Here is a 26,405-nt window from a genome sequence, read left to right as displayed (position 1 = left end):
ACCTCACTGCAAGTACAACTCTAGAGTTGATTAGGTTAGTAATTTAGTGATGTAGAAAATACTCCCCACCACACACACAAACCCCTCTGGCTAGGCTCAGAAACCTAACCATTTCCCTCAAAATCTGGAAAATAGCTTAGTTTATTCTGACCTACATTCTGAGTCCAGTTTGGGCCCACTGTGCTCTTGATGTCAACTGACCCCTGCAACTCCCCTGTGTACTCCTCCTCCTTCCTACTCACCCTCATACCTGCCCACTCTCCAAATCCTCAGGCCCACTTATCCACTGCTTTTCTTTACTGCTCTAGCAGTGGCAGTATGGAGGAAGATCTCTCTCTCCTTCCTTCTCCATCTGGCACACAGGCCTGGTGATATGAGTGCTGGGAAATGTAGTTTTCCCAGTGCTATTAAACACTACATTTTCCAGTGCTCCTGGAGCCTGGTTCACAGCCATAGCTGCATGTGAGGTACAACTGGGGGAGTGAGGAGAGACTTTTCTCCCTTCCTCCATTCTGCTGCTATCACCCCAGAGAAGCAAAGAAGGCAAGTGGGGGTTTGGAGGTGAGAGAGAGGTTGGTAGGGAGGCTGAGTGAGGAGACCTTTTTCTTCTCCAGCTAATATTAAAATCTGAGTCAGAGCATTGCTTTCAGGTCTGTAATGTTCCTCTTATAGATAAGCTGGGAAATATAAGTTTCAGTGACATCAATAGTTAATATTACTTTGGCACCAAGAGAAACACATACTTGTCCTCCATCTCCTAGGCGAGATGGGAAAGCATGGACAATAAGGGGAAATTTTATTCAATGAAAACTAACAGAAGTTATTTTCATTCAGAAAAAAACACCACCCCACATTCTGCTCTCTCTGTTGCACGCACAGGCTGAAACACCTTGCAAGGGATTCATCTCTCAAGAGAAATGTCAGGACATTTTGTTCTTGCAGTGGGTAGCCAGCCCTACCAAAACAAAATAAGCAGGTTCAGCTGCTGCTGCACAAGGTTATAAAGCCAGGCCAACAATTTCCTGTAGAATCAGTATATGCATAAGTGAGTTCCTGAGGCCAGATCACACATGCTGGACTTTAACCCTGGATTGGTCCCCCTCAAAGCAAGAGAATTTGTATAATTCTGGAGCTCCAGCAGTTGCCATTCTATGCTGAAAAGCATCTTGCTCTCATCTCCACTTGGATGACCAGAAACCCAATCAGCCTCTGCCTGGAGTCAACTCCTGTGGGAAATTGGCTAGCTGGGTTTTAGGTTGTGTCTGCAGTCTCCACTGCCACAACTCTGGAAGCAGGAAGAAGGGTTGCAAAGTACTTTGGGCCTCTAAAACCATAAACTGTGTGCCAAGGGATGTAACAATGATAACACAGCAATCATCCTAGTGATCATAGCAGTTTGCATTGAGGCTCCTGTGGCCTTATTGTACAATGGCAGGCAGCTCATGTTCATCTAGTATGCAGCATGGTGCAGTTTATGGGTTGGTTGCATATTAGTGCCCTGTCTGCAGATCTGAGGCCATTAGGTTCCATTCCTACACACCAACTCACCTCTTCTCTGATCCAGGCATTGTAACCTGGGGGACTGACTGCTAGCTGGATTATGCTGGCTGTCATTAGGCCAGCCATGCAGATGGGAGAGATATACTTCCATGTGTAGAAGTAGAACCGGTAAGGTCGAAAACCCAGCATTTCTGTTAATTCTTGCATGAATCTAGAAAGAAATGAAAGCAAACAGATGAAGCACAAGAGCCTGGTTCTTTGCTCCTTACTTCCCCAGACTGGATGGAGAGTCTTAATTCTGGAACACTGATGGGGCCAGCAGTCCAAAGAAGCACCCTGATATCTGAGTGCTTCAGGAGCAATTAAGTCCTTTACACATGTCACAGGTATGAAGGTACAGCATCAAATGGCAACAGTTTTAAGAAACCAGCCAGGCCAATAAAGGAGGAAGTGGGAGTTCACATTTCGTCTGCCTTGGTTCTCTTTGAAATAACTCTTACTTCTTGGTACCATAAATCCAAGCCACAGCAATGTTCTCCAGGATCACCACAAGAGTGAGCGGCAGGGTCGCCGAGTAATCATCAAACATGTTGACGAAGTAGTTGCCTGAACGCTGCACAAAGATCAGCCCCACAAGGAAAGCAAAGATGCAACAGCCAACTGCAAAGAACAGATTATAACTGTCAGCACACGGCCACATGGGGACACACAAACCTTCTCCTGTGTGCAGAAAACAGTATCTACAGGATAATAAATGTTTTAATAGGGCCCCTCAAGTATGAGTTGATGGTGAATATTTTAAAGGTCAGGAATCAAAGAGACAGTAGAGCTATTCAGACATACAAGATGCTTGTCAGTGTAATGTTAGTGAAAATATCTGCTATGAAAGTGAAAATATCTGCTATGAGCTACTAAAGAGATCTGGGAGCACGTGCAATCAACTTCTGGAAAAATGTTATTCAAGTTATACATTATTGCTCATTGTGGTGCTGCAGGGCGGGGAAGAACTCTTCTCCAGTAAGTGTTATATAGGTTGTGAAGACAAGCACACCTTAAGATGTGCCGAACATTAGATTCCATATCTGCAGAGCAGTTTCTAAAAAGATATTATTTTAACTTAAGCTTATATTGAAGAGTCGAGCTAGGCAAACTTTTTCTTTATTTAGCCAGGTGACATTCTCATTTTTTCAAATGGGGAACAGCTGTGGTTGACGGTCAAACTTTGGCTACAGCTGACCTGATATTTGAAGTGATCTAGCAACATGCCTCACCAGAGCTCAGGACCAGTCTAGAACTAGATGGACCTCCTTGAAGGTGGATCTCATCATTGTCCCTGTGGTGATCAAGGGCAATCAGCAAACACTCAAAGCAGCCCTGAGAGCACCACTTGGAAAGGTGCCCCACACAAGGAAGTTGCTGAGTCAGAGGACCTGCCACACCCTGTGCTGGTTTCCTCCAAATCCACCCCATGAGCCCAAGAGAAGAGGTAGTGGAAAATAGCCTGGGCCAGGAGGCGCAGTGCTCATTTTGCATACCCAAGTCTCCCATACCTTGATCCACTTAGAAGGAGGAGACTAGAATCAATGTATGTTCTGGATCAAGATCTTGCTGATGTTTTAGGAAAGGCTGAAGCAACAGTTCTGGCTATTAAGTTGTTCAGGACACCACACACAGATCAGCTTTTGAGTGACTTCTCAGCTAGACAGCAATCCTGTTCTTGTGGAAACCTTGCTGCTTCATGTGCTGGACAGCTCCCCTGGGCTCTGACAGGGACAGTGGGTTAAAGGTACCCTCTCCCCATGCTATGATCCCAACCTGAATTAGGCCCCCCTGAGCTTTCTATTTACATGTTTTAAAAGCTATGCAGGACTCAGTGGCATGAGTAATGTCACATGTTATGTTCCCTGAGCCACATAGTACTGGTGGCAGTAATGGGATCTTTAGCCTGAAATCCAGGACTCTACCTTCAATTCAATCCATATTTAATGCACCACCAGTGGCGCCCCCCCACCAAGTATTCACGGACAATAGCAGCACTCTCCCCCAGCTGTTTCCATTTGGTACTGGCACAAAATGGCATCTGCACAAGCATGGAAGCCATTTGTGTGCCGGTGCCATGTGGGGGCAGCTGGGGAAGACCGCAGCCAGTGCACATGGATAGCTGGGGGAGAGCACTGCCAGTTCAGCAATGGCAGGGAGCAGAGAAGGAGCAGGGATAGACCTGCTCTCCTCTGCATTAAAGGGGCCGGGAAAGCCCTCAGTATTAAAGGGATTGTGCTGTAATTTGGCTTCCAAATCCCACTTCACACACATGCCAAGTTGTTTCAGCACAAGAACTGAAGTGCTACCCATGACTTTAGGCAGTGAATTTTATGGACTACAATTTGATATTGTCTGATGCATAATCTTGAAGCATTTATCTTTGCCAGAGCTAGGCAATGTCTGCATGGCATGCACAGCAGTAGTGCTGTATGAATAGTTTTTTGAGTTCCATGAGAAAAACCTTACCTGTTAATGCTTCCTTCCGTACTTTGAACATGTCAATGATAGGTGTGGTGATGCCAGCCATGGTCCCAATCATGCTTCCCAAACCCAGATTTATCAACATCAGGAAGAACATGACTGACCAGAAAGGAGATGCTGGGAAGTGGGTCATTGCTTCCGTGAAAGCTATGAACGCGAGGCCAGTTCCCTGCACTGACTGTACACAGACAAAAGGAGATGGTTGTGTTACTCTTAGCAGAAAAGACCATTATAAAAGCAGATGCTATGTATTTATGACCATAGATTTCCATCTGTAAACTTGCAGATTCTCAGAGTCAAACAAGTGAGCAATTATATGAACCTTCCTGCATGGATAAATGTAGGGGAAAGCATGCATATTGCATGTAAATCACCACAGGTGATGACAGCACAAGGATCTATTTCACATGTACTTAGGAACATAGGAAGCTGCCTTATAACGAGTCAGACCATTGGTCCATCTAGCTCAGTATTGTCTTCACAGACTGGCAGCAGCTTCCTCAAAGTTGCAGACAGGAGTCTCTCTCAGCCCTATCTTGGAGATGCCAGGGAGGGAATTTGGAATCTTCTGCATGCAAGCATGCAGATGCTGTTCCCAGAACAGTCCCATCCCGTAAGGGGAATATCTTATAGTGCTCACACATGTACTCTCTCATTCAAATGCAAACCAGGGAAGACCCTGCTTAACAAAGGGTACAATTCATGCTTGCTACCACAAGATGAGCTCTTGCTTTAAGAAGCCATGGTTAGCTGTGGTTTCCTCTGGTAAACACAATGGAAGGCACAGTGTAAAAATTCACACACATGTAGTGTTTCTCAGAGTATACCAGAACCTCCTGATTATGGGAGGAAGTGAGAAAAGGGCCTTTTTTACTCACTGAGGAGGAACAGACCATGTTACTCCTTTACTGATGGAGTTACACTGGCTGCCAATAAATTTCCGGACAAAATACAAAGTGCTAGTTATAACTTACAAAGCCCTAAATGGCTTAGGCCCTGGGTATCTAAGAGAGCATCTTCTTCATTATGAGCCCCACCACCCATTGAGGTCATCTGAGGAAGTCCATCTCCAGTTACCGCCAACCCGTTTGGTGGCTACACAGAGACGGGCCTTCTCAGTCACTGCCCCGAGATTGTGGAATGCGCTCCCTGCTGAGATACGACCCTCCCCATCTCTGGCAAGTTTCAAAAAACACCTGAAAACCCTTTTTTTTTTTCACCCAAGCTTTCTCAGCTTCCTAAACTTTGAGGTTTTTAATATCTGATCTATTTTAAAATTCAAAACCCGATTTCAGGGGTTTTACCCTTTTCCCCCGAAAGTAAGACCTAGCAGTAATTTCTGATGTACCACTAATTGCCCTAGTGCATTTTTGGGGGCTAAAATTAATATAAGACACTGTCTTATTTTCAGGGAAACACGGTAATTACTGTAATTGTTTAATTGTTGTTTTAAAATGTTTTTAAATTGTTAATTGTTATATTGTTGGTTTTTTTTATTTGTTTTAGCTCTTTACTGTTTTAGTGGTTTGTTTTAATTGTAAACCAACCTGAGCCATTTTGGAAGGGCAGTATACAAATCAAATCAAATCAAATCAATAATAAAAATAATATTGTTCTACTACCAGTGCAGACAGCAGCTGTGCAAACCCATCTGGGATCACATCAAAATTCTTCTGCTGTGTCCAATTGCAGCATCATGTTGTGATGCCATCGTTTGCCTTGGGTGCTCAGGGCATTGTTTCACAATAGCACAAGAAAACAGTGCCATCAGGAAGCACTCTTAGAAATTAAGTTCTGTGATAGTCTCATGGGGACAAGAATTCCATAAGCTTAAAAAGTTGGAAAAATGTTTGAAGATATAACCTGATGCACCAGAAGTGTCCCTTTGCAGTAGGAAGTAGGGATGTGTACGGAACCGGTTCCGTGCACTTCTGGGAGGGTGGGGAGGTTGCTTTAAGGTGCAGGGAGGATGTCCTTACCTCCCCTGCTGCGTTCCCCCCACTGGCACTGCTGTGGGGCAGCTGTATACCCTCTTGCCGTCCCAGTGAGTGTAATACTGGAAGTGGCCGGCATGCGTGCGTACATCATGCATGTGCATGCACGCTGGCCACTTCCAGTTTGATACTGACCTGGGCAAGAGGGTATACAGCCGCTCCGCAACAGCGATTTTGACAGGAGTGCCGGTGGGGGAAACGCAGCGGGGGAGGTAAGGACACCCTCCCCGCACCTTAAAACAACCCCCTTCCCCACCGCCAAACCAGCTCGAATGCCAGTCTTTCAAACTGGTTCAGAGGTCTGTGAATAGACCCCCAAACCAGTTCGTGCACACCCCTAGTAGGAAGTTTACCTCCTGGCCTCTCAACACAAAAACTGAGAATAATTTTTGGCCTTTTTCTCAGAAACTGTATGCTGTTGAACTAAAGATGAACCTAAAACGAAAGGGCTGGCATACTGCACAAGGTACATCAGCCTAGTAATGTTGCATCCATGCAAGCTGTGCATACAAAAAAATTGCACAAACATTATGCAAGAGTAAGCCCAGTGGAACTAATGGGCTCATTCTTGTGCAACATCATTTGTGCAACTTCTGTGCACACAAAGGTTCTTGCACAGTATGTCAGCCAATACGTTTTATTTTCTTTGAGAGGTCAAGTGGATAGGCTTTGCTCTCCTCAACAGGGCCTAAGGATCAGTTGACAAATAATGGATACCACATGGAAATGGATTTGAATAACATAAGTGGTAGATGTTACCATGCAGTGAACCATTTGTATGCAGAGAGACCATTTGTCATGCCATGGACCGGGGAGTTTTCACCACACCACTATAAACATCCAAAGAGAATAGCTCTATAATACATGATGTTCAGCCCACACACAATCTGTGTACAGTGTGGGTTGAACATCCCACACATTCAGATCTGTACAAATTTACAATTTATTCACACATTATGTTCAATGCACATACATTAGTATGCTTCCTATCTGTATTTTGAATTTGAGGAGCCTGTACCCAGGTTTGCTTTTAAGAAAAACTCATGTATAAGTCATTCACACAAAAACATGTACATGTGTACAACAAAATCTTATTTATTTATTTATTCATTCGATTGCTATACTGCCCTTCCAAAAATGGCTCAGGGCGGTTTACACAGAAAAATAATAAATAAATAAGATAGATCCCTGCCCCCAAAGGTCTCACAATCTAAAAAGAAACATAAAATAGACACCAGCAGCAGTCACTGGAAGTACTGTGTTGGGGGTGGATAGGGCCAGTTACTCTCCCCCTGCTAAATAAAAGATAATCACCATGTTAAAAGGTGCCTCTTTGCCAAGTTAGCAGGGGTTCAGAATGTTTTGTAGTGGTGTAGTGAAAATCTTTGGTACACATGATGGATTGCTTCATATGAATAGCTCATCACATGGTAAGAAAAGCAAATGAGAGAAAAGTGAACCAAGTACTGTATTATAATGTGAGCCCAAAGATTGCTCACCAGAATAAAGAACAAAAACCAAAAGAGGTTTTAATAATTTGTGGCTGTATAAACAATAAGGAACCATACAAAACCCCCCACAAATTCTAGAAATTTTAAAGTTCAAAATCTCAGTAAATTGCTGCAGCTATATTTTCTTTCCTGGAGTGAATCTGATTTTTCACATCTTCAGTTATATCTATGCAGGGTTTTGGACTTCCAACTTCCTTGGCAGTTCCTTATTGTATATGCAACTTCATGAATTTCTTGAACAACTTGTTGCAGTGCATGTACGGAAATGGATAAAACTATTCCAAAAGATTTAATTCCTTCCCCCACTCACCACAAGGCAATGTATTTTTTAAAAAAACAAACTTTTGGAATAGTCTTATCAATTTTCATCCATTAATTAGGACTCATCACCACATGGCAACAAATGCCACACCAGAGTGATCTTAAAGAGCAGCCACAAGAGTTCTGGCTACCTTCTCCCTTATGCGCTAGATAGATGTACCAATTTTCTACATGCAAGGACGCTTTATTATTATTATTATTTTGAGGGGCATTTGATTTTATGACCTCCTGCATACTGAAGGGGTACAGTCCTAGGAGAACTGTACTAGATGCTCTTCTGAACACGCAGATTGACTCCCTGTCTTCCGTGAAGTACTAGGGACTGGGTGGATCTACTGAGACTCAGCATTTTGGGTCCAATATGACTGCAAAGAGCAAGCCTGGTGGCAAATATACCTTGTCAAGCTCATCTTCCAGTAAACAGGGATCCAGTCCCAGCTCCTGGAAGTGATCTGTCTTTACCATCTTGATCACATCATACATCTCACTGTAGTCCTTGGCCGTGAGATGGGAGAAGTTCACTTGGGGTGGAATAAGTTCATGGCTCAGGATTTTGGCGTTCAGATAACCCAGGATCTTCTCAGCATTCCTAAGATGGAGAAGCTAAAAGTCACTAGAGAGCCATTTCCTGGCTTTTTTCACCTTGTTCTGGGCATAAGGTGAAAGGCATCTTCTTCCTGCAAAATAGGCAAGGTGAACCCCCAGCAGCTGATGCGGAAAGAATTAGTCTTATTACTCCACTACACCTTCTGCAAAAACAATAAGGTGAACAGCGACTTCCCTCTAGATCCCCACCAAGTAATCTGACAGGAACAAAACAATAATTTCAAGCTATCAAAACTCTAGTCAGGAACAAAACTGCACCAGCTCTTTATTTAGAAAGTTACAGATACCTTGAAGAATTTACTATTAGTGTGATTACAAACCTCTCAAAAAGCATCTTGGACAAAAGCTAGAATTAGTACTTACTCAATCACACACTTCTCATTCATGACGTTGGCTTTGAAGCCCAGCACAGCAAAGACTACTAGTGTGGCCAAGATGGAGGTGAAGAAATTGATGAAGGAGACCAGGGCTGCATCAAAGTGGCAGTTATTGTCCTGTTTGTTGTAACTGGAGAAAGCAATAACTCCACCAAAGCCCAGTCCAAGGGCAAAGAAGACCTGAGTGGCTGCTTCTCGCCACACCTGGATATCCAGCATTTTATCAAGCTGTAATGAGAGATGAGAGGAAAGCCAAGTCATCCATTCTGCATCTTTGATGCTTAAGTTAGTATTCATTTGGTACCCTTCAATGTACATAGAGCACTTGGCATCGTCATATGTATGTGCAGTTAATAAGGTGATATGTGCAAGAGACAGTACTATAACTTTCTTCTTCTGTTAACTAAATTACAGAGGACCCTACAGGCACAATCTAATAAACGTTAGGTGTGCTTATGTGCTTAGCATGCTTAATTCTTGATTGCACCCTATACCTTCATTGTCTGTGTATTTGTGGGCTCACCAGTCAGTGGCCAACATGACAGGCAACCCTCCGTCAATGGTAGGGACCTGCTGGGGTCGTTATGCAATTTGAAAGGCAGACTCAACATCGCTGTGTGATGGGGTTGCAGCAAAATGACTTAAAACCACTTCTGGGCAGCCGCACAGCACATCATCTACTGGAAACATCCTCTGCATGTTGGCCAGTATCTTGAATATGTTGACATATTTTTAAAGGAAGAAAGCAGGATTCTAGCTCTCATGATTATTGAGGGGGAAAGCTTTAAAACCTAGGCAGTATTTAAATGAAGCTTAGAAACCAGAGATCCACTGATTCAAATTTACCCCTACCAATTCAAATCAACTACTTTAACAAAAAAACAACAACCCAAAGTGGATTAACCTACCACTTAAAAACTTGCAGCCCTACAAATTATACTTTACAGAATATTTAGGATAGCCACAGTTATTTTAGAAAGCCTTTTGGATACCTTTCGTGATCTATGCTTATCTAATATAGGTAATATATTGTGCACCTTACACCTCTTTCAGCCCACCATTCTACATGGCACTAGCCATGAAGTACATCTAATGACTTACCAAGCTATATGCTGATAATGAGTAGCATTACCGGTGGGACATTTTGCATGCTAGAATTGAGGCAAATTTGACAGAGATGCCATTCACAAACAGTGATGTCATTCATAGACTTGCTTTTGGTAGATGTATGGTTCTGTTCTCCAAATGAGGAGAACAGAAAGGAACACAAACTCTGGCAGAGGAAATGCAAGGTGACAATAAGGGAGGTGAAAAGAGAGTTTGAGGAACATTTAGCTAAAAGCATCAAGGGGAATAACAAAAACTTATTTAAATATATCAGAAGTAGGAAACCTGCCAGGGAGGCGGTTGGACCGTTCACTCCAACGGGGGAATGAAAGGGATTATTAAGGAGGATATTGGAGATTGCAGAGAAGCTAAATGAGTTCTTTGCATCTGTCTTCATGGCAGAGGATACTGAGCTAAAGAACTGAGTCAGATAGAAGTGACAAGAGATGATGTTCTAAACTGTCTGGAAAAATTGAAGACTAGCAAATCGCCAGGGCCAGACAGCATCCATCCAAGAGTCCTCATAGAATTCAAATGGGAAATTGCTGACCTCATTGCCAAAATATATAACTTATGCCTACATTCAGGCTCTGTACCAGAGGACTGGAAAGTAGCAAATGTAACACCAATTTTCAAAAAAGGATCCAGGGGCGATCTGGGAAATTACAGGCTGGTTAGCTTAATGTCTGTTCCAGGCAAACTGATGGAAAGCGTCCTCAAGGATAAAATTGTAAAGCACATAGGAAAACAGTCCCTGCTAGGACAGAACCAGCATGGCTTCTGCAAAGGTAAATCTTGCCTCACAAACCTTTTGGAGTTCTTTGAGAGTGTCAACGAGTGTATGGATCAAGGTGATCCAGTTGACATAGTATACCTGGACTTCCAAAAACCTTTCGACAAAGTTCCTCATCAAAGATTTGTCAGAAAAATTAGCAGTCATGAGATAAGGGGACAAGCACATGTGTGGATTTCTAACTGGTTGAAAAATAGGAAACAGAGCGTAGGGATAAATGGAGAGTTTTCACAATGGAGGGAAGTAAGAAGTGGGGTCCCCCAGGGATCTGTACTGGGACCGGTGCTTTTTAATTTATTCATAAATGATCTAGAAGCTGGGGTAAGAAGAGAGGTGGCCAGATTTGCAGATGATACCAAACTCTTTCGGGTAGTGAAATCCAAAACGGATTATGAGGAGCTCCAAAAGGATCTTTCCAAACTGGAGGAGTGGGGAACGATAAGGGCAAATGCAGTTCAGTGTTGGCAGGTGTAAAGTGATGCACACTGAGACAAAAACCCCAACTTCAAGTATACATTGATGGGATCTGAGCCTTCGGTGACTGACCAGAAGAGGGATCTTGGGGTCATGGTGGACAGCTCGTTGAAAGTGTCGACACAATATGCAGCAGCTGTGAGAAAGGCCAATTCCATGCTAGGGATCATTAGGAAGGGGACTGAAAATAAAACGGCTAACATTATAATGCCTTATACAAAATGATGATGCAGCCACACTTGGAGGACTGCATACAATTCTGGTCACCACATCTAAAGAAGGACATTGTAGAACTGGAAAAGGTGTAGAAGACAGCAACCAAGATGATCAGGGGCCTAGAGCACCTTTCTTATGAGTCAAGGCTACAACACCTGGGGCTTTTTAGTTTAGAAAAAAGACAACTGAGGGAAGACATGATAGAGGTCTATAAAATCATGCATCGTGTGGAGGAAGTGAATAGAGAAATTCTTCTCCCTCTCACATCACACTAGAACCAGGGGTCATCCCATGAAATTGATTGCCAGGAAATCTAGGAGCAACAAACAGAAGCACTTTTTCACAATGCATAATCAACTTGTGGAATTCTCTGCCACAAGATGTGGTGACAGCCAACAACCTGGATGGCTTTAAGAGGGGTTTGGATAACTTTATGTAGGAGAGGTCTATCAACGGCTACTAGTCAGAGGGCTATAGGCCACCTCCAGCCTCAGAGGCAGGATGTCTCTGAATACCAGTTGCAATGGAGTAACAGCAGGAGAGAGGGCATGCCCACAATTCCTGCCTGTGGCTTCCAGTGGCATCTGGTAGGCCACTATGTGAAACTATGTGAAAAGGATGCTGGACTAGATGGGCCTTGGGCCTGATCCACCAGGGCTGTTCTTATATTGCAAAAAAGCCTCTTTAAGAGAAGAGCTAATGGTTTTGGGTTTGTGCTTGTGCTTTTTATACTTCATATTCAAAATTAATCAGGATTAATGTCTCACATCAGCAACACAATATGAATCATCTACATCTTTATTTAATGAATAAATTAGCTAGCTAATTAATTTACATATTGCAGCTGTTCTTTTACATCTCCAGTTAATCTAACACAATGCATCACCTGTCAGGAGTGGAAGAAATCATAAAACTGGCTTTGGTTGCACTGCACAAAGCAATTACGAGTCATTACTTCATTTTAAGAAGCTGTCGGGCCAGTGGCTGACATCCTAATTAACACAGCACGTGGGCAGCCAAAAGGAACAGACATCGAGCAAATGCACTCCTGCTCCTGAAGCACAGGTGCTTGCACATGTGGCGGGGGGATTTTTACCATTCTATGCAATGAGCAGTTATGTGGTGGAAGGCTGCACAGCCCTCAGGGACATAATTGTGACTAATGAAAATAACCTCCTGCCCACATGCAAACAACTGCACTTCAGAAGTGGGAGCGCACCTGCTGCATATGTGCTTCTTTTGGCTGCATGCACACAGAGTTAGGATGTGGGCTGTTGGCTATAAGGGCCAAACTATAAGTGATGTCAATCGTGTGATTTGGCCTTGAGGGTTTGTTTGTCAAATATCAGTCCTGGTGTAGAGGAGAATCCAGCCTGGGGCCACAACAGGGGCGATTACAATTGTTCTTGTAAATCCCTTTCTCGCCATTCTGTAAAATAAATGCCAGTCACTCCGGAAAGAAGAATTTCAGCAGAAAACTAAAATCTGTTCAGCTGAAGGAGCTCTCTTTTTGTGATACCAATGGTTCAAAGAATGCAAAGACATTCCCAGATCAGTTGCGAGATATCTCATTGGCATGACAACTCACACAAGTCTTTCTGAAATACAAGAAAACATACAATAATGCACTTGATTCCCAAGGCACAGCACTGACGTGGTGTGCTCCTAGTAGGGGAGGGCTTTCTCCCACCTCAGTACTACAATTATCACACACAGTTTTGTACTAAGCTACAGATACTGGAATACAAAATATATGTACGTTTTGCTAGTAGTGAAGAGTGAATGCAATGCTATACACAACTTGTTCCCATATACTACATGGAAGTGGGGCCTCAGTTCTTCCCCAGTTATTACTTCCATGTCTTTCAAAAATAATCCCTGCATGCAGCCTTCCCAACAGAAGTGGCACTCATGTATCTATGTTGGAATACAAAACACTTTGTGAGAACTGAGTCTGACTGGTGTAATGGCTTCAGGCAAGGATGACAGACTTACCTTGGGAGTGAGCATGTGCAGGATGCCATCTATTGCTCCCCTCAACAGCAGTCCTCGGACCAGGAAGCAAATCAGCACCACATAAGGAAAGAGGGAGCTGAAATACATCACCTAAGAGAGGGAGAGGATCTTACTTGTGATAAACTGGCAGTAGCCAATATACATCTATCATATTTTTATACCGCCTGATATGTGCATCCCTAGACGGTGTACAGAACACAACAAATAAAAAACAGAATAAAAACAGTTAAAATTTCACAGAATACAAAGTAAAAAACAATCTCATAAGAAAAAAAACAAATTTAAAAGTTTAAAATGAAATAATTTAGTTTAAAAATAAAAATAATTAAAATTATGGATGAACACTGAGGTCCAAGCTGTACTAGAAACTTAAATCAGTCCTCTGACACTTTAAGGGTCATCTCTTCCTGCAAATAATTCTGGCAATTGTTAACTGGTGAGGTGCTTAGAAATCCCTGGCCCTTCACTAACAAAAGAACTGTGGTTCTCAGGGGAAAGAGAGTTATTGATAACCTGTTTAAATGAGTAACGTGGATATGATATGAGACAGCAAAACTGGACTGCTGTGCTCCAGAGGAATAGAGCAACAGAGCCATAAATAAATAGACAGACAGAGGCTGTGAGTGCCACTGGGCACTGCTGGATGTGGCACCACCTCTGGACTCATTCCCACTGGATTCTCACACAGATTCTGCTCCTCTCTTTCAGATGGCTTCTGTGGGACACAGAGCCAAGCAAAATGGAAGAGGCATCCTGATTTGGCATTTGGGTATACAAAATCTGCACCCTCATCTTCTTCCTGGCTGCTCCGTGGTTATTAGGGCACTAGAAGCTCCTCAAGATGTATGGAGGTGGCTTCATGCATGGTTTCTGGCTGAAGATTATAGTACTATTTAAGCAGCAGCTATTGACTGCTAATACCTGTTAGGAGTTACATGAAGATGCACCACTTTAGAGTGTATGTGAATCTGCTGTGGACTCTAGCAAGTTCTGTTCTATTCTGCTTCTGGCTGCCACCATCAACAAGACTTACCTTCCCTGAAGACTGGATTCCTTTTATCATGGCCAAGCACACAATGCTCCAAGCTGCCAACAGGCATACAGTCATTCTCCAGTTGAGCCCACCACTCTCTGAAATGGAGTCGGAAATATCCAGGGCTTCACGGTACCAGAAGAAGGTAGTAGCAGAGCTTTTTTCACATTCTGGTTCCACCACTGAAAATGATAAGAACCTTTGGCTTATACTATCTACAGTCATTTGCACTGGCATCTCATAAAGACACGCTTAAACCACAGCAAAGTCAGACAGTAGTTAAAAGCTAAGGAGGACAGACAAGCATTATAGGATAGTTCAGGAAGGATGCCTAAGTTTGTTTTGGAAGGGGGGGGAACCATGAGATCGTGCCAACTGCAACTAAAAGTTAAATAGATGGGGCAATTTATACCCACTATAAAAGATTCATCTATACTCTGGGAGATGTTCAAATTCTATTAAATGCTCCATTAACTTCAAAAGCATCTCCATTGAATACTTAGGAAAGTATCCACGTCCTGCCAGCTAATGTTCAACTCTATATCACAACAGCTGGAAACAAACCTGAATGACTGTCACTTCTTGGACTAGTCCAGGGGTAGGCATGGCAACCTTGGCTCTCCAGCTATTGTTGAACTACAACTCGCATTATCCCCAGCCACAGTTTATTCTGTCTGGGGATCATGCGAGTTGTAGTCCAGCAGCAGCTGGAGAGCTAATGTGGCCTACCCATGGACTAGGGTTTTGTTTCCTTCCATTCCTCTCAACACCACTAGGGAAAGTGAGTTGAATGACTATAGGGTAGAGGGCAAATGAACACAGGGACAAAAGGGACATAGGAAGCTGCCATATACTGAGTCAGACCATTGGTCTATCTAGCTCAGTATTGTCTTCACAGACTGGCAGCGGCTTCTCCTAGGTTGCAGGCAGGAACTTACTAGCCTTATCTTGGAGAAGCCAGAGAGGGAACTTGAAACCTTCTGCTCTTCCCAGAGTGGCTCCATCCCCTGAGGGGAATATCTTACAGTGCTCACAGTTCTAGTCTCCCTTTCATATGCAACCAGGGAGGACCCTGCTTAGCTAAGGGTACAAGTCATGCTCGCTACCACAAGACCAGCTCTCCTCACACTCTTCTCTTTGTGTCCCATGAAGATAGGGAAAGGAAGTGAATGAATCTACCCACCTGTGCTGTGTGACATCAGCCATCACTCCTTACTACTGTAACCATCACCCACATTTGAATTCCAAGTTGCTGGAATACCATCAGTATCATTCCTAACCCAACAAATGCTTGCTTCATCTCCTCTTTCCCACATACTACTTACAGAAAAAGGAACTCACCTGCTACTGTGCCATTTTTTAAGATGGGGCACTCACTCCAAGGCAGAGGGTACTGGAAGGATTTAAAAAAGTAAAAGATGCTCCATCCTATGATCACATTGTAATAAAGTCCAACAAACAAGCAGACCTGGCAAAAGGAGAATGAAACAGTGATTCGATCCTCTAATGACAGAATGTCCGTCAAACACACTTGGTTGTACTTAGCAGGCTTGGGATGCAAAGTTACCCATGATCATTTGGAAAGCAGGAGTTTGGTGCCAATGGGGGCTTTCCTCTGGGGCAAAGAGCAGCCACGGGAGGGCTGATCCAGATCACCTTCTTGCCTCACCCCCACAGCTGCCATTTACTAAAAGAAAACTAAGAATGTCAGAGCCAATGGCACATTTAACATGTAGAGGCTATTGACACAATGGTAGAAAATCGGGCTAGCCTCCGCTAGCCCAATTTTCTACCATCGTGAGAACCACCGGGCTCAGCTGCAAGCCCGGTGGTTCCTAAGTGGGTCACCCACTTAAGTAGCCCAGTGCTTAAACCAGATTTGCGGAGCGAGCAGACTAGTAGCCATTGATAGATTGATCCTCCATGGATTTGTCTAAGCCCCCTTTTAAAGCCATCCAAGCTAGTGGCCACCACCACATCCTGTGGCAGTCACCACATCCTGTGGCAGTCACCACATCCCATGTCATATTGCACTAGCACAACAGAGGCAGAGCTACCTCAGTGGCCCTTAGGATTCAACCCAAGGGGCCTTTGGATCTCTTCCATTTGCTTCAGGAAAGATGCTGAATGGCACAACTGTAATGAGCAGAGGCTGGGGAGTGAGCTGTGCTGCTGAGCTTGGGTTCCAATATCAGTACAAAAAGAGTATACACTGTGTATATAAGAGTACCCTACCTCCTGGTTTCCTGGGCCACTATATCAGCTAAGTGTGTCATTAGGACTGGCGACAACAAGAATAACTGTTGCTATGTTATTTTGCTAGTGATATACGTTTATAGTGAATCAGATGCTTAGGGTACATAACTATATATTCTTTGAGGATATATCTGGTCTGCTTAACTGCATATACAGGTGAAACTCGGAAAATTAGAATATCATGCAAAAGTCCTTTAATTTTAGTAATGCAAATTAAAAGGTGAAACTGATATATGAGACAGACGCATTACATGCAAAGCGAGATAAGTCAAGCCTTAATTTGTTATAATTATGATGATCATGGCGTACAGCTCATGAAAACCCCAAATCCACAATCCCAGAAAATTAGAATATTACATGGAACCAAGAAGACAAGGATTGTAGAATAGAACAATATCGGACCTCTGAAAAGTATACAGTGTACTGTGCTTGATTGGCCAGCAAACTCGCCTGACCTGACCCCATAGAGAATCTATGGGGCATTGCCAAGAGAAGGATGAGAGACATGAGACCAAACAATGCAGAAGAGCTGAAGGCCGCTAATGAAGCATCCTGGTCTTCCATAACACCTCATCAGTGCCACAGGCTGATAGCATCCATGCCACGCCGCATTGAGGCAGTAATTGCTGCAAAAGGGGCCCAAACCAAGCACTGAATACATATGCATGCTTATACTTTTCAGGGGTCCGATATTGTTCTATTCTTCAATCCTTGTCTTCTTGGTTCCATGTAATATTCTAATTTTCTGGGATTGTGGATTTGGGGTTTTCATGAGCTGTACGCCATGATCATCACAATTATAACAAATTAAGGCTTGACTTATCTCGCTTTGCATGTAATGCGTCTGTCTCATATATCAGTTTCACCTTTTAATTTTCATTACTAAAATTAAAGGACTTTTGCACGATATTCAAATTTTCCAAGTTTCACCTGTAGGGAATTGGCCCATTTGGTTTAAGGGTAGACTTAATGGATACACTTGATTCTCTTGTATAGATTTTGGGAAAGAACTGTTCAAGATATAAGCCTCGTGGTCCTAGCTAGTCAGTTTCACAGTTAACATATTCTAATTTTATTCTGCAGTGGTTAACCATCCTTCTTGGAATTGAAAATGTGTTAATTATACATATGTCTGCTAGACAGCCCACACATAAACCACCTGTTTGCAGTCCACACACAACCTTCCAAAGTAGTCATGAGCCTCACTTACAAGGCAACTGGCAAATCCAATGCCTCCTAACCGGGGGCAGACATAATTCCAAACTCCTATACTGCCCCGGCGAATCCTCTGGCCCACAGCCAACTCCAGGAAGAAGAGTGGAATTCCAATTAGGATAAGTAGTACCAGATATGGGACAAGATAAGCACCTGTCAGGAAAGAGAAAGACCATTAGAGATGCCCACCTTGGACTATATGGGGCAAAGAATGACAACACAACAGTGGACTGCAGATAGAAGACCTTCTATATCAGCTTCATATATTTTATCTGCTCATCAGTTCACTCCACAGCAAGGGATCTTTCATCATGTTTGTGTTTCACATATTCACTAGTCTGCATACAACCCATAGCACGAAGGAAAGTGGTAACTCCTGCAATTCAAACATTCCATTTGAAGGGAGACTATGAATTTATCCTGATAATGTAAGAATAGAGGGAGAGTTTATACAACCATTGCACAAATGTATTCATGCAGGCATGTGCACGTGCACACACACCCCTTTAATATTTCATACACACACACACACACACACACACAGAGAGTTACAATTAGATGCTGCCTACCCAATTGTTGTTCCAGTGCCAGCTCTGCGATTAAAGAGAAAAATTCCTGGAAGAGCTATATGAGAATGCTTCAAAAAGGACTTTCCTTATATAGCAACACCATTATTCTCTGGTTAATTGGAAGGATTGGAAAGAAATGGGCAGTCTGAGAAGCACAAATAGCTGACCAGAGAGGCCAAGACGACTCATATTGGTGGTCTGTGCTGACCAATGACTCAAAGCAAAGAATCAATATTCCAGGCACGTTCATAATACTGACAGGCAGAAAAGCTGCAGAGGCAGAATAATTTTGATATTGCTTCATATTCAGGGGAGCCAGATAAGCAGGCTGGAAATGATTAGGCACATCCGCTGCAATATCCTCAACTTAATTTTTGACAGAATTCACAGAATTTCAGTGAGTTACAAAAAATTCTTCCTCACTGTGTCAGCTCTGAGTACAATGGCTGACATATTGACTAAATTACTTGATATAAGTCCCACTGAAATTAAATAGACAAATCCCAGGTGCCAGGGAGCCATGGTGCCTAGAAATTTAACCATGACACCTAGTCTAGGATATTCAGAAGGAGAATTATTTAGCAAAATCTTCATTTGCCCCGGGCAGCCCTGTTTCTGTTCTAAATATAGTACCTGTAAAGGTGACAAACACAAGTCCACCTCCCACCCATAATATCCTTCACAAAAACTGGTAATTTTGTCAAGTGCCCATTTTCTGGCTCCTACATTTTTGGGCTGGCTCCTAGATCCAAGGAAAATTGGTCAAGGCCTGATTTAGAGTAACCCCTGAAGAGTACTACTGAGTCTACTTAGTGTAGTTGTCAGCCACCAAATCCATGAAAAGTCACCAGAAGTCTTTGATCAAAGCAAATGACAGCCATTTCTTTCCCTTTAGAAAAAGATCTCCGAGACAAATACAACCCTATGAAAACAGCAAGCATAACAATATATTAACACTTACTTCCTTAAACTGAGCCCCTGTGCTCTACATAAAATTCATGGTAAGAGGATAATTTACAACTGAAGAGTGCTACCAAATGTGCCATGAAAAATAGTCTTACATGTAAAGCTTATGGGATTTTCCCATCAACTTTGGGGCTATTCACACAACCACGTGGACGGGTGGTGGGGAAGGCAGGTTTCAACCTACTTTCCCCCAGACAATTGATCTTTGTCCAGCATGTGAGCCATGCACCCACAAGATCCGTGCTGATCCCAGCAGCATGGATCAACAGAGGCCAGGACTCATTTTTGTGGCCTCTGGATATCCCACAAGGCATCATACTATGGGCACAGTGCCTTGGGGGATTCCTCCTTCAGAATGGCACTTGAGGCACCCATCTCTGTGCCTTCTTGGGCTCAGAGGAGTGGATGGGTTAAGGGAGCACTTGATCCCTTATCCCCAGCTAAGAGCTGGGCTTAGGAGCAGGGTTAGGCTGGGCAGGAGCGACAGGATCTGCATGGATCCCAGCACTCTACACGAGCAGCCTAGCCCAGGTCATGCTGACTTAGCCTGGGCTAGGCTGCTCGTGATAGCAGCCTCATTGTCTCAGTTATTTGAATGGAGCATGCTTCTCTATTTTAATGTGTCTGTGTACTGGCTTGGGGGTGGAGTCACAGTGTTTGTTTGTCTGTCCTTCGCTTGCTGCCTTGGATTCAAAATGAGAGATTCTCCCACTCTGTGTATAAGAGACAGTCTGATATTTATTACTAACTAAACACAGGCTAAGAAAACAACAAACAAACTCCTGTTTCTCAGTTAAAGTTAGCTTCCTGTTCAATTATTTATAGAGGATAAGTAATTGCTCTGCAACACTGGATTATGGGCCCAGTTGTGAAGCAATAAATTGAGAGATAAAGAGTTTGTAGGCAAGAAAGCTAGACAAGATGACTACTTTTGCATCTGTGAGGAAGCATGAAACAAAACTACAGAAAATGGTCCTTCAGATGTTGCTGAACACTTTTGGACTATCTTATGTTCTAGAAGAACAAAGACCAACAGAGAATGAAGAGAAACAATGAGAATGGGATTCTGCAAACAAGCAAACCATGGGACACATATCTCTGACCATAAGTGACTAGTTAATCTATTATATAGAAGACAAAAATATAGCAAGAAAGGTGTGGGAAAGATTGAAGGAGATCTTTCAACAAAGAACAATGAATAGTCCATTTTTCTAATGCTGCAGTTGTGTGATAAAATATTCATAGAGGGAGTGAGTTTGCAAGAAAACATATAAAGAAAATGTAACTTTGAGTTTTGTGCAAGAGTGTTTGCAAGAATTTAACTTGAAAAGTCAAACAAAGGAAGGAATCAGTTAAAAATCAAGCCTACAAAGTTCCTGATGGCAGGCAATGTTTTATATGTGGAAGCACCTTGCATTTAAGGAACGCATGTCCTAATAAAAAGCAAGGGAATTATGCTCAATAAAGAATAAGATTAAGTTCCAAGAAAAAAGACTGTCTAACAAACAAGTTTGCCTATGCAAAAATGATAGCAATGAAAACAATGCTGGAAATGATGAAAAATTGTGTGCTATAAAAGAATCATCTATAGAGTTGATGCAATTCCAAGCAGAAGTAAAATATATTTGGATAATAGAGCTACTTCACATTTCTTCAATACATTTGCAAGATTTCTCTAAGATAAGCATGGAACACAACAGTCCAAGATATCTTGCTAATAGGCAGAACATTTTTGCAGAAGGAAAGGGACAGTGTATCTGATGTGTAATCTTGGTGCAAATAGAGTGAATGGTGTGTGTATTCAAGAGGCATACTATGCTCCAAGTTTGCAAAACAGTTTAATGAGTGTAAAAACAGCTACAAGGTGTGCATGTAAAATTCTTTTTAGAAGGCACCATTGCTTTATTTTCAAAGGAGGAAAACTTCTGATGAAAGGTGTGTTGAAGGATGATCAACTATATGAAACAGATTGCAAAAGAGAGCAAGCTAATGTTGCAAGTGAGTGTGCACACAAAGATTGCATGAATTTATGGCATCACTGATTTGGGCATCCAAGCAAGATTTAAATCATGCAAATCTGAAGTCAAATGCATTGAATGTATTAAAGCAAAGGCAACAAGAGGCACATATTCATCACCCACAGAAAGGCAATCCAGTGAAGCTTTGGATTTGATTCAGAGTGATATTTGTGGGCCTTTTCCAAAAAAGACACCAGGAAAGAATCTCTACTTCCTGACTATCACAGGTGGTTTTTAGATTTATAGACGATTCATAGAGTAGGCAACAAGTTTGGAAGAAAACCTAAGACCTGGTACTCTGATATTGATGGGGGATATACTAGGAAGGATATTGAACAACACTTTTAAAAGATGTCTTAAACATGAGAGAACAATACTTTATACTCCAGAGCAAAATGGTGCAGCAGAGAGAAAGAATAAAACTTTGAAATATCTAGAAGTATGCTTCTTGACGCAGGCCTGGAAAACAAATACTGTGGAGAAGCTGCAATGACGGCAACCTATTTGCAGAATAGACTTCCAGCTAAAGCCAAAGGAGTAATACCTTAAAGTGTGGGATTATGCTTCAATTATGAAAGTCTCGGCTTATTTACATGGTATGTCTACTGAATCATTCATGTCTATTTGGGAACCCTTTATAAATTATAATATCTGTTATGGTCAAACTTTGTTCCCATTTTCTGGATTTGACTTATAGTGTTTTGGGTATGTAACTCTCAAGAAGCGGATCAGATCAGATTTTACCATTTTAAGAGTCTGAATTTCTTTTGCTTTATCTTGTTCTAGATATTTTTTTCTTTACTGATGTAATTAATTAGAAAAATGAGGTTTTTCATCATGAAAAATGATTGGTTTTAAATTGTTTTTATGGTGATTTGTTTGTGTCCTCTTTGCTCTATTTCTTAATTAAAATTCTTTTTAAAAAAAGAAAAAAGAAAAAGAGTAATACCTTTTGAACTATTACCAAAGAATACCTTTGGTGGAATGGGACAAAACCTAACTTAAAGCATATTAGAGTATGTGAATACAAAGCATATGCATATATTCCTAAATAACTAAGAGGAAAATTAAATTTCAGAAGTGAAGAAGGAATATTTATAGGATATTAAGTGAGTAGCAAAAGCTACAGAATACTGAATCCTATCACAGACTCAGGGGCGTAGCTAGTGGAGAGGGGGCCCGTGTTCACCTTCTCTCTGACGGCCCCCCAGAGTGAGGGCTACTCCCTTAAGATAGGGAGGGGTGGAGCTGGGGGGCCCTCAGGAGCTCGGGGGCCTGGGTTCTTTGAACCCATCTGCTCAGTAATAGCTATACCCCTTCAGAGACTCTTAAACTGCTCAGCGTTGCACTGTTGTGAGGTCCAAGATCTAGGTGTGCACTCTGGGCATTTCCCTTCATCTTCCCCTTTTCAAAACAACTGTTTATTTGGAGTACTCTTAAGTCCTGTTCAAACATCATGTTTTCTGTGTGTATGGATGTTTGTACACATGAACATGTTTGCGTGTGAATGATGATGCATTCATTTTAAAAGTGAACCTGGGTACAAGTCTCCTTGGGACTAAGATGTAAGTTAGAAGACAGCAATGTTTTAAGCCAGCGTTATAGCCCTATTTGGGCATTCTGTCACTATATGCACTGTACGTGGTTACAATGCCATCTGCAAGCTCCACCCACTGTGCTGACATGCTCCATAGCCCCACGCTGCAGTACTCAGCACCTAGTGCTTCCAGTCACAGGGAGGATAGGGTATAGTGTTTGTCTCTGCAGACAAGTGCTATACTTGTGGCCAGCTTGGCAGGGGACAGGGCTTGACATTGGCATTGCAACCACACATACTGTGCATGGTTACAGAACACCTGCATAGGGTTTTTCCTCACAGCATGCCACAATGTAAGCCTATGTTTGTTGCACCCAGCATATCTCTAATAAGTCAGATTTTTGAAACTACATAATACAAAGTATGCATAAATTCAAGAGGAAAATAGACATTTTGTGATGTGATCAAGGGATTCATTGATGGCAACGAGCAACTCAAGTGGAGTCAACCAACATCCTTTACCAAAGAACTGAAGAAATATTAACTTCAGAGAATGCATTTCCTACTACTAAGAAGACACAATCACATGTTTAACATCATACATTTATGTATTTGATGGGCAGATAATATCCCACTCTCCAGATGCTAAAGTTTTCAGGATTTCAAAATCTAGCACACATTAGTAAAGTGGTATGGCTCAGTTCCCAAAACAGATAAGCAGAAAAAACAGCTGGCAGGTAAACTTTGGAACTAGCTACAAATTCAGTACACATCAGTAAAAGAAATTGGTACTGTTAGCTGTTTAACAGGTGCAGTTAGAAGGTACTGATTTGCATTCCTAACCTGGGACTGGGCTGAGCAATTGTGATCGTGTATTTCAACAAAGTTCAATCAATCCAACACCATTTTGTAAGCTCTTTACACAGTGTTCTGATAAATTGGCCAAGCATCACCCTCTTTCTAACGGAAAGCTGTTCTTGATCTAACAGGCATGTGTACACTTCATTACTTGAAAATTAAAAAATTTGCTACCCTCATATATAACAGTGTTTTTAGCACAAAAAGGCTTGTTGTTTTAAGTAGCAGAATCACAAATCTCATAACTGCATTCCATCTGTGAAGAGTTCAGTCCTGTGACATGATACCCAACTGATACTCAGTCTGCACACTCTATAATCCACATTTAAGCATGTTTGTTAATATAAAGCAGCCAAATATGAGCTAAATATGAACTAAATATGAGCCAGCGTGGTGTAGTGGTTAGAGTGCTGGACTAGGACCAGGGAGACCCGAGTTCAAATCCCCATTCAGCCATGATACTAGCTGGGTGACTCTGGGCCAGTCACTTCTCTCAGCCTAACCTACTTCACAGGGTTGTTGTGAGGAGAAACTCAAGTATGTAGTACACCGCTCTGGGCTCCTTGGAGGAAGAGCGGGATATAAATGTAAAAATAAATAAATATAAATAAATGTGTTATTTATTTATTACAGACATTTATATTCTGCCCTTCCTCATAAAATGAATGGCTAATAAAATAGTATTAGACAAACAATACAAATCTGACAACTAAAAAATAGGTCTAATAGATTTTCAAACTGAGCCCATTAAAGACTGAACACTGATCATAAGAACATAAGAACAGCCCTGCTGGGTCAGGCCCAAGGCTCATCTAGTCCAGCATCCTGTTTCGCACAGTGGCCCACAGATGCCAAAGGAAGCCACAGGCAGGAGTTGAGGGCATGCCCTCTCTCCTGCTGTTACTCCCCTGCAACTGGTACTCAGGGGCATCCTGCCTTTGAGGCTGGAGGTGGCCCACAGCCCTCCGACTAGATAAGAACATAAGCAAACCCCATCTGATGGCTTCACTGAAGAATCCAGCCGCAGGACAATGTGCTTTACACAACAGCATTCTGTGGGATATGCCTTTAATCTGATTTTTCACCCACAGCCTTTTTCTAAAGTAGTATCAGAGAATCATATGAAAATCTAGCAAAAATGCAAATTTAACAGCATCCAGATAGCTGACATCTGAATTCAATAATCCCAGTGGCTGACATCCCAACATTGCACTTGTGCAATGAACTAGCTAGTGCAAGTGCAGGAAGATTGAAACTGCATTCACACTAATCTTTTCTGACCAATATCAGTGTATTTGGTGTCTCTGCTGAGAGCACACAGAGTCACCCTTTAACTGAAGTTGGTTGCTTTCAGTGGCCCCTGCTAACAGAGCATAGAGACAACTTTTAAAGTGGTGACTCTCATAAATTTAGCAGGGAGAGAGCAAGTGGCCCTATCCGACCCCAGCACAGCCTCCCTTCAGTGGCTACTTCTAGTATCTGCCTTATATTTCTTTTTTAGATTGTGAACCCTTTGGGGACAGGGGACCATCTTAATTAGTTATGTAATATTTATTTTTCTCTGCTATCTGCTTTGAGAACCTTGGTTGAAGAGCGTTATATAAATATTTGTAGAGGTAATAGTATTAGTAGTGTTGCAATACAGCAATGTGAAGCAAGGGAAAGAAAGCTAAGAAATGCATGAACAGGCCCAGAAGGTGAAGACAAGGGAAAACATGCTAAAGAAACCAAAAGGTATTCTCACACATGGAGATTCCTTAAAATGCCTGAGCAGAGAAAATGCTGAATTACATACTGGGTAACTTCGGACAATCATTGGGGAGTCTGGTTCCTGGGGAGTGTGTGCTCTCAGAATGTGTGTTCTCTGAACCCATCCAAATCCAGTTCCCAAGCCTCCTGCCCAACATTCGGCTGACACGCTCCACTCCAAATATAGGTTACAAGTGGGCAGAGAATTCAGACAAATGTTGAATGGAAGGCTTGGAAACTGGATGTGCTCGGACAGCACGCCTACTGGGAGCACACATTCCCCGGGAGCCGGACTTCCCAGGAATCATGTGAAGCTGCCCAATAAAAAGAACAGTGTCCTATGGAACATGAAGGCCAATGAATTTATAATAGCATAAACTTGTGTGGACTAGCGCTCACTTCATCATGCATTGGGTGAAGTGGGCTCCAGTCCATTAAAGCTTATGCTATAATAAGTTTGTTAGTCTTTAGGATTCTTTGTTGCTTTTGAGATAGCAGATTAACATGGTTACCCCTGTGGCAAGGATTATACACTGTGACAAAAAATGGAAGGGAACAGCTAGAATGGAATCCCCCTTCAGTGCTCCATATATGTGAATGGGAAGTATATTCCTGGTCTCAGGGGCGTAACTACTATTAGGCAAGGGGAGGTGGCTGCCTGGGGGCCCCCATGCCTCGAGGGCCCCCCCAGAGGCAAGTCACATGACTATATATTGTGAAGTAAGTGTGTGTGTGTGTGTGTGTGTGTGTGTGTGTGTGTGTGTGT

General features: G+C 42.5%; 1 protein-coding gene across 1 annotated transcript in view; it reads right to left on the bottom strand.

Annotated features, from left to right (window-relative positions):
- Positions 1-26,405, bottom strand: part of SLC6A17 (solute carrier family 6 member 17) — a 54,672-nt gene that overhangs the window by 10,896 nt on the left and 17,371 nt on the right. Inside the window, exons 3-11 of the mRNA XM_053246276.1 lie at positions 17,938-18,095; positions 15,813-15,939; positions 14,472-14,653; positions 13,418-13,528; positions 8,819-9,060; positions 8,246-8,438; positions 4,009-4,201; positions 2,001-2,160; positions 1,549-1,711 (exon numbers count right to left, since the gene is read on the bottom strand). Of these exons, the coding sequence (XP_053102251.1) occupies positions 1,549-1,711; positions 2,001-2,160; positions 4,009-4,201; positions 8,246-8,438; positions 8,819-9,060; positions 13,418-13,528; positions 14,472-14,653; positions 15,813-15,939; positions 17,938-18,095 (1,529 nt within the window). The remainder of the gene's footprint in view (positions 1-1,548; positions 1,712-2,000; positions 2,161-4,008; positions 4,202-8,245; positions 8,439-8,818; positions 9,061-13,417; positions 13,529-14,471; positions 14,654-15,812; positions 15,940-17,937; positions 18,096-26,405) is intronic.

Source organism: Hemicordylus capensis, chromosome 4 (genome assembly GCF_027244095.1).
Source record: "Hemicordylus capensis ecotype Gifberg chromosome 4, rHemCap1.1.pri, whole genome shotgun sequence".
NCBI lineage: Eukaryota > Metazoa > Chordata > Lepidosauria > Squamata > Cordylidae > Hemicordylus > Hemicordylus capensis.
The sequence above is the reverse complement of the archived record's forward strand: the minus strand, read 5'-3'. Positions and strand labels throughout refer to the sequence as shown.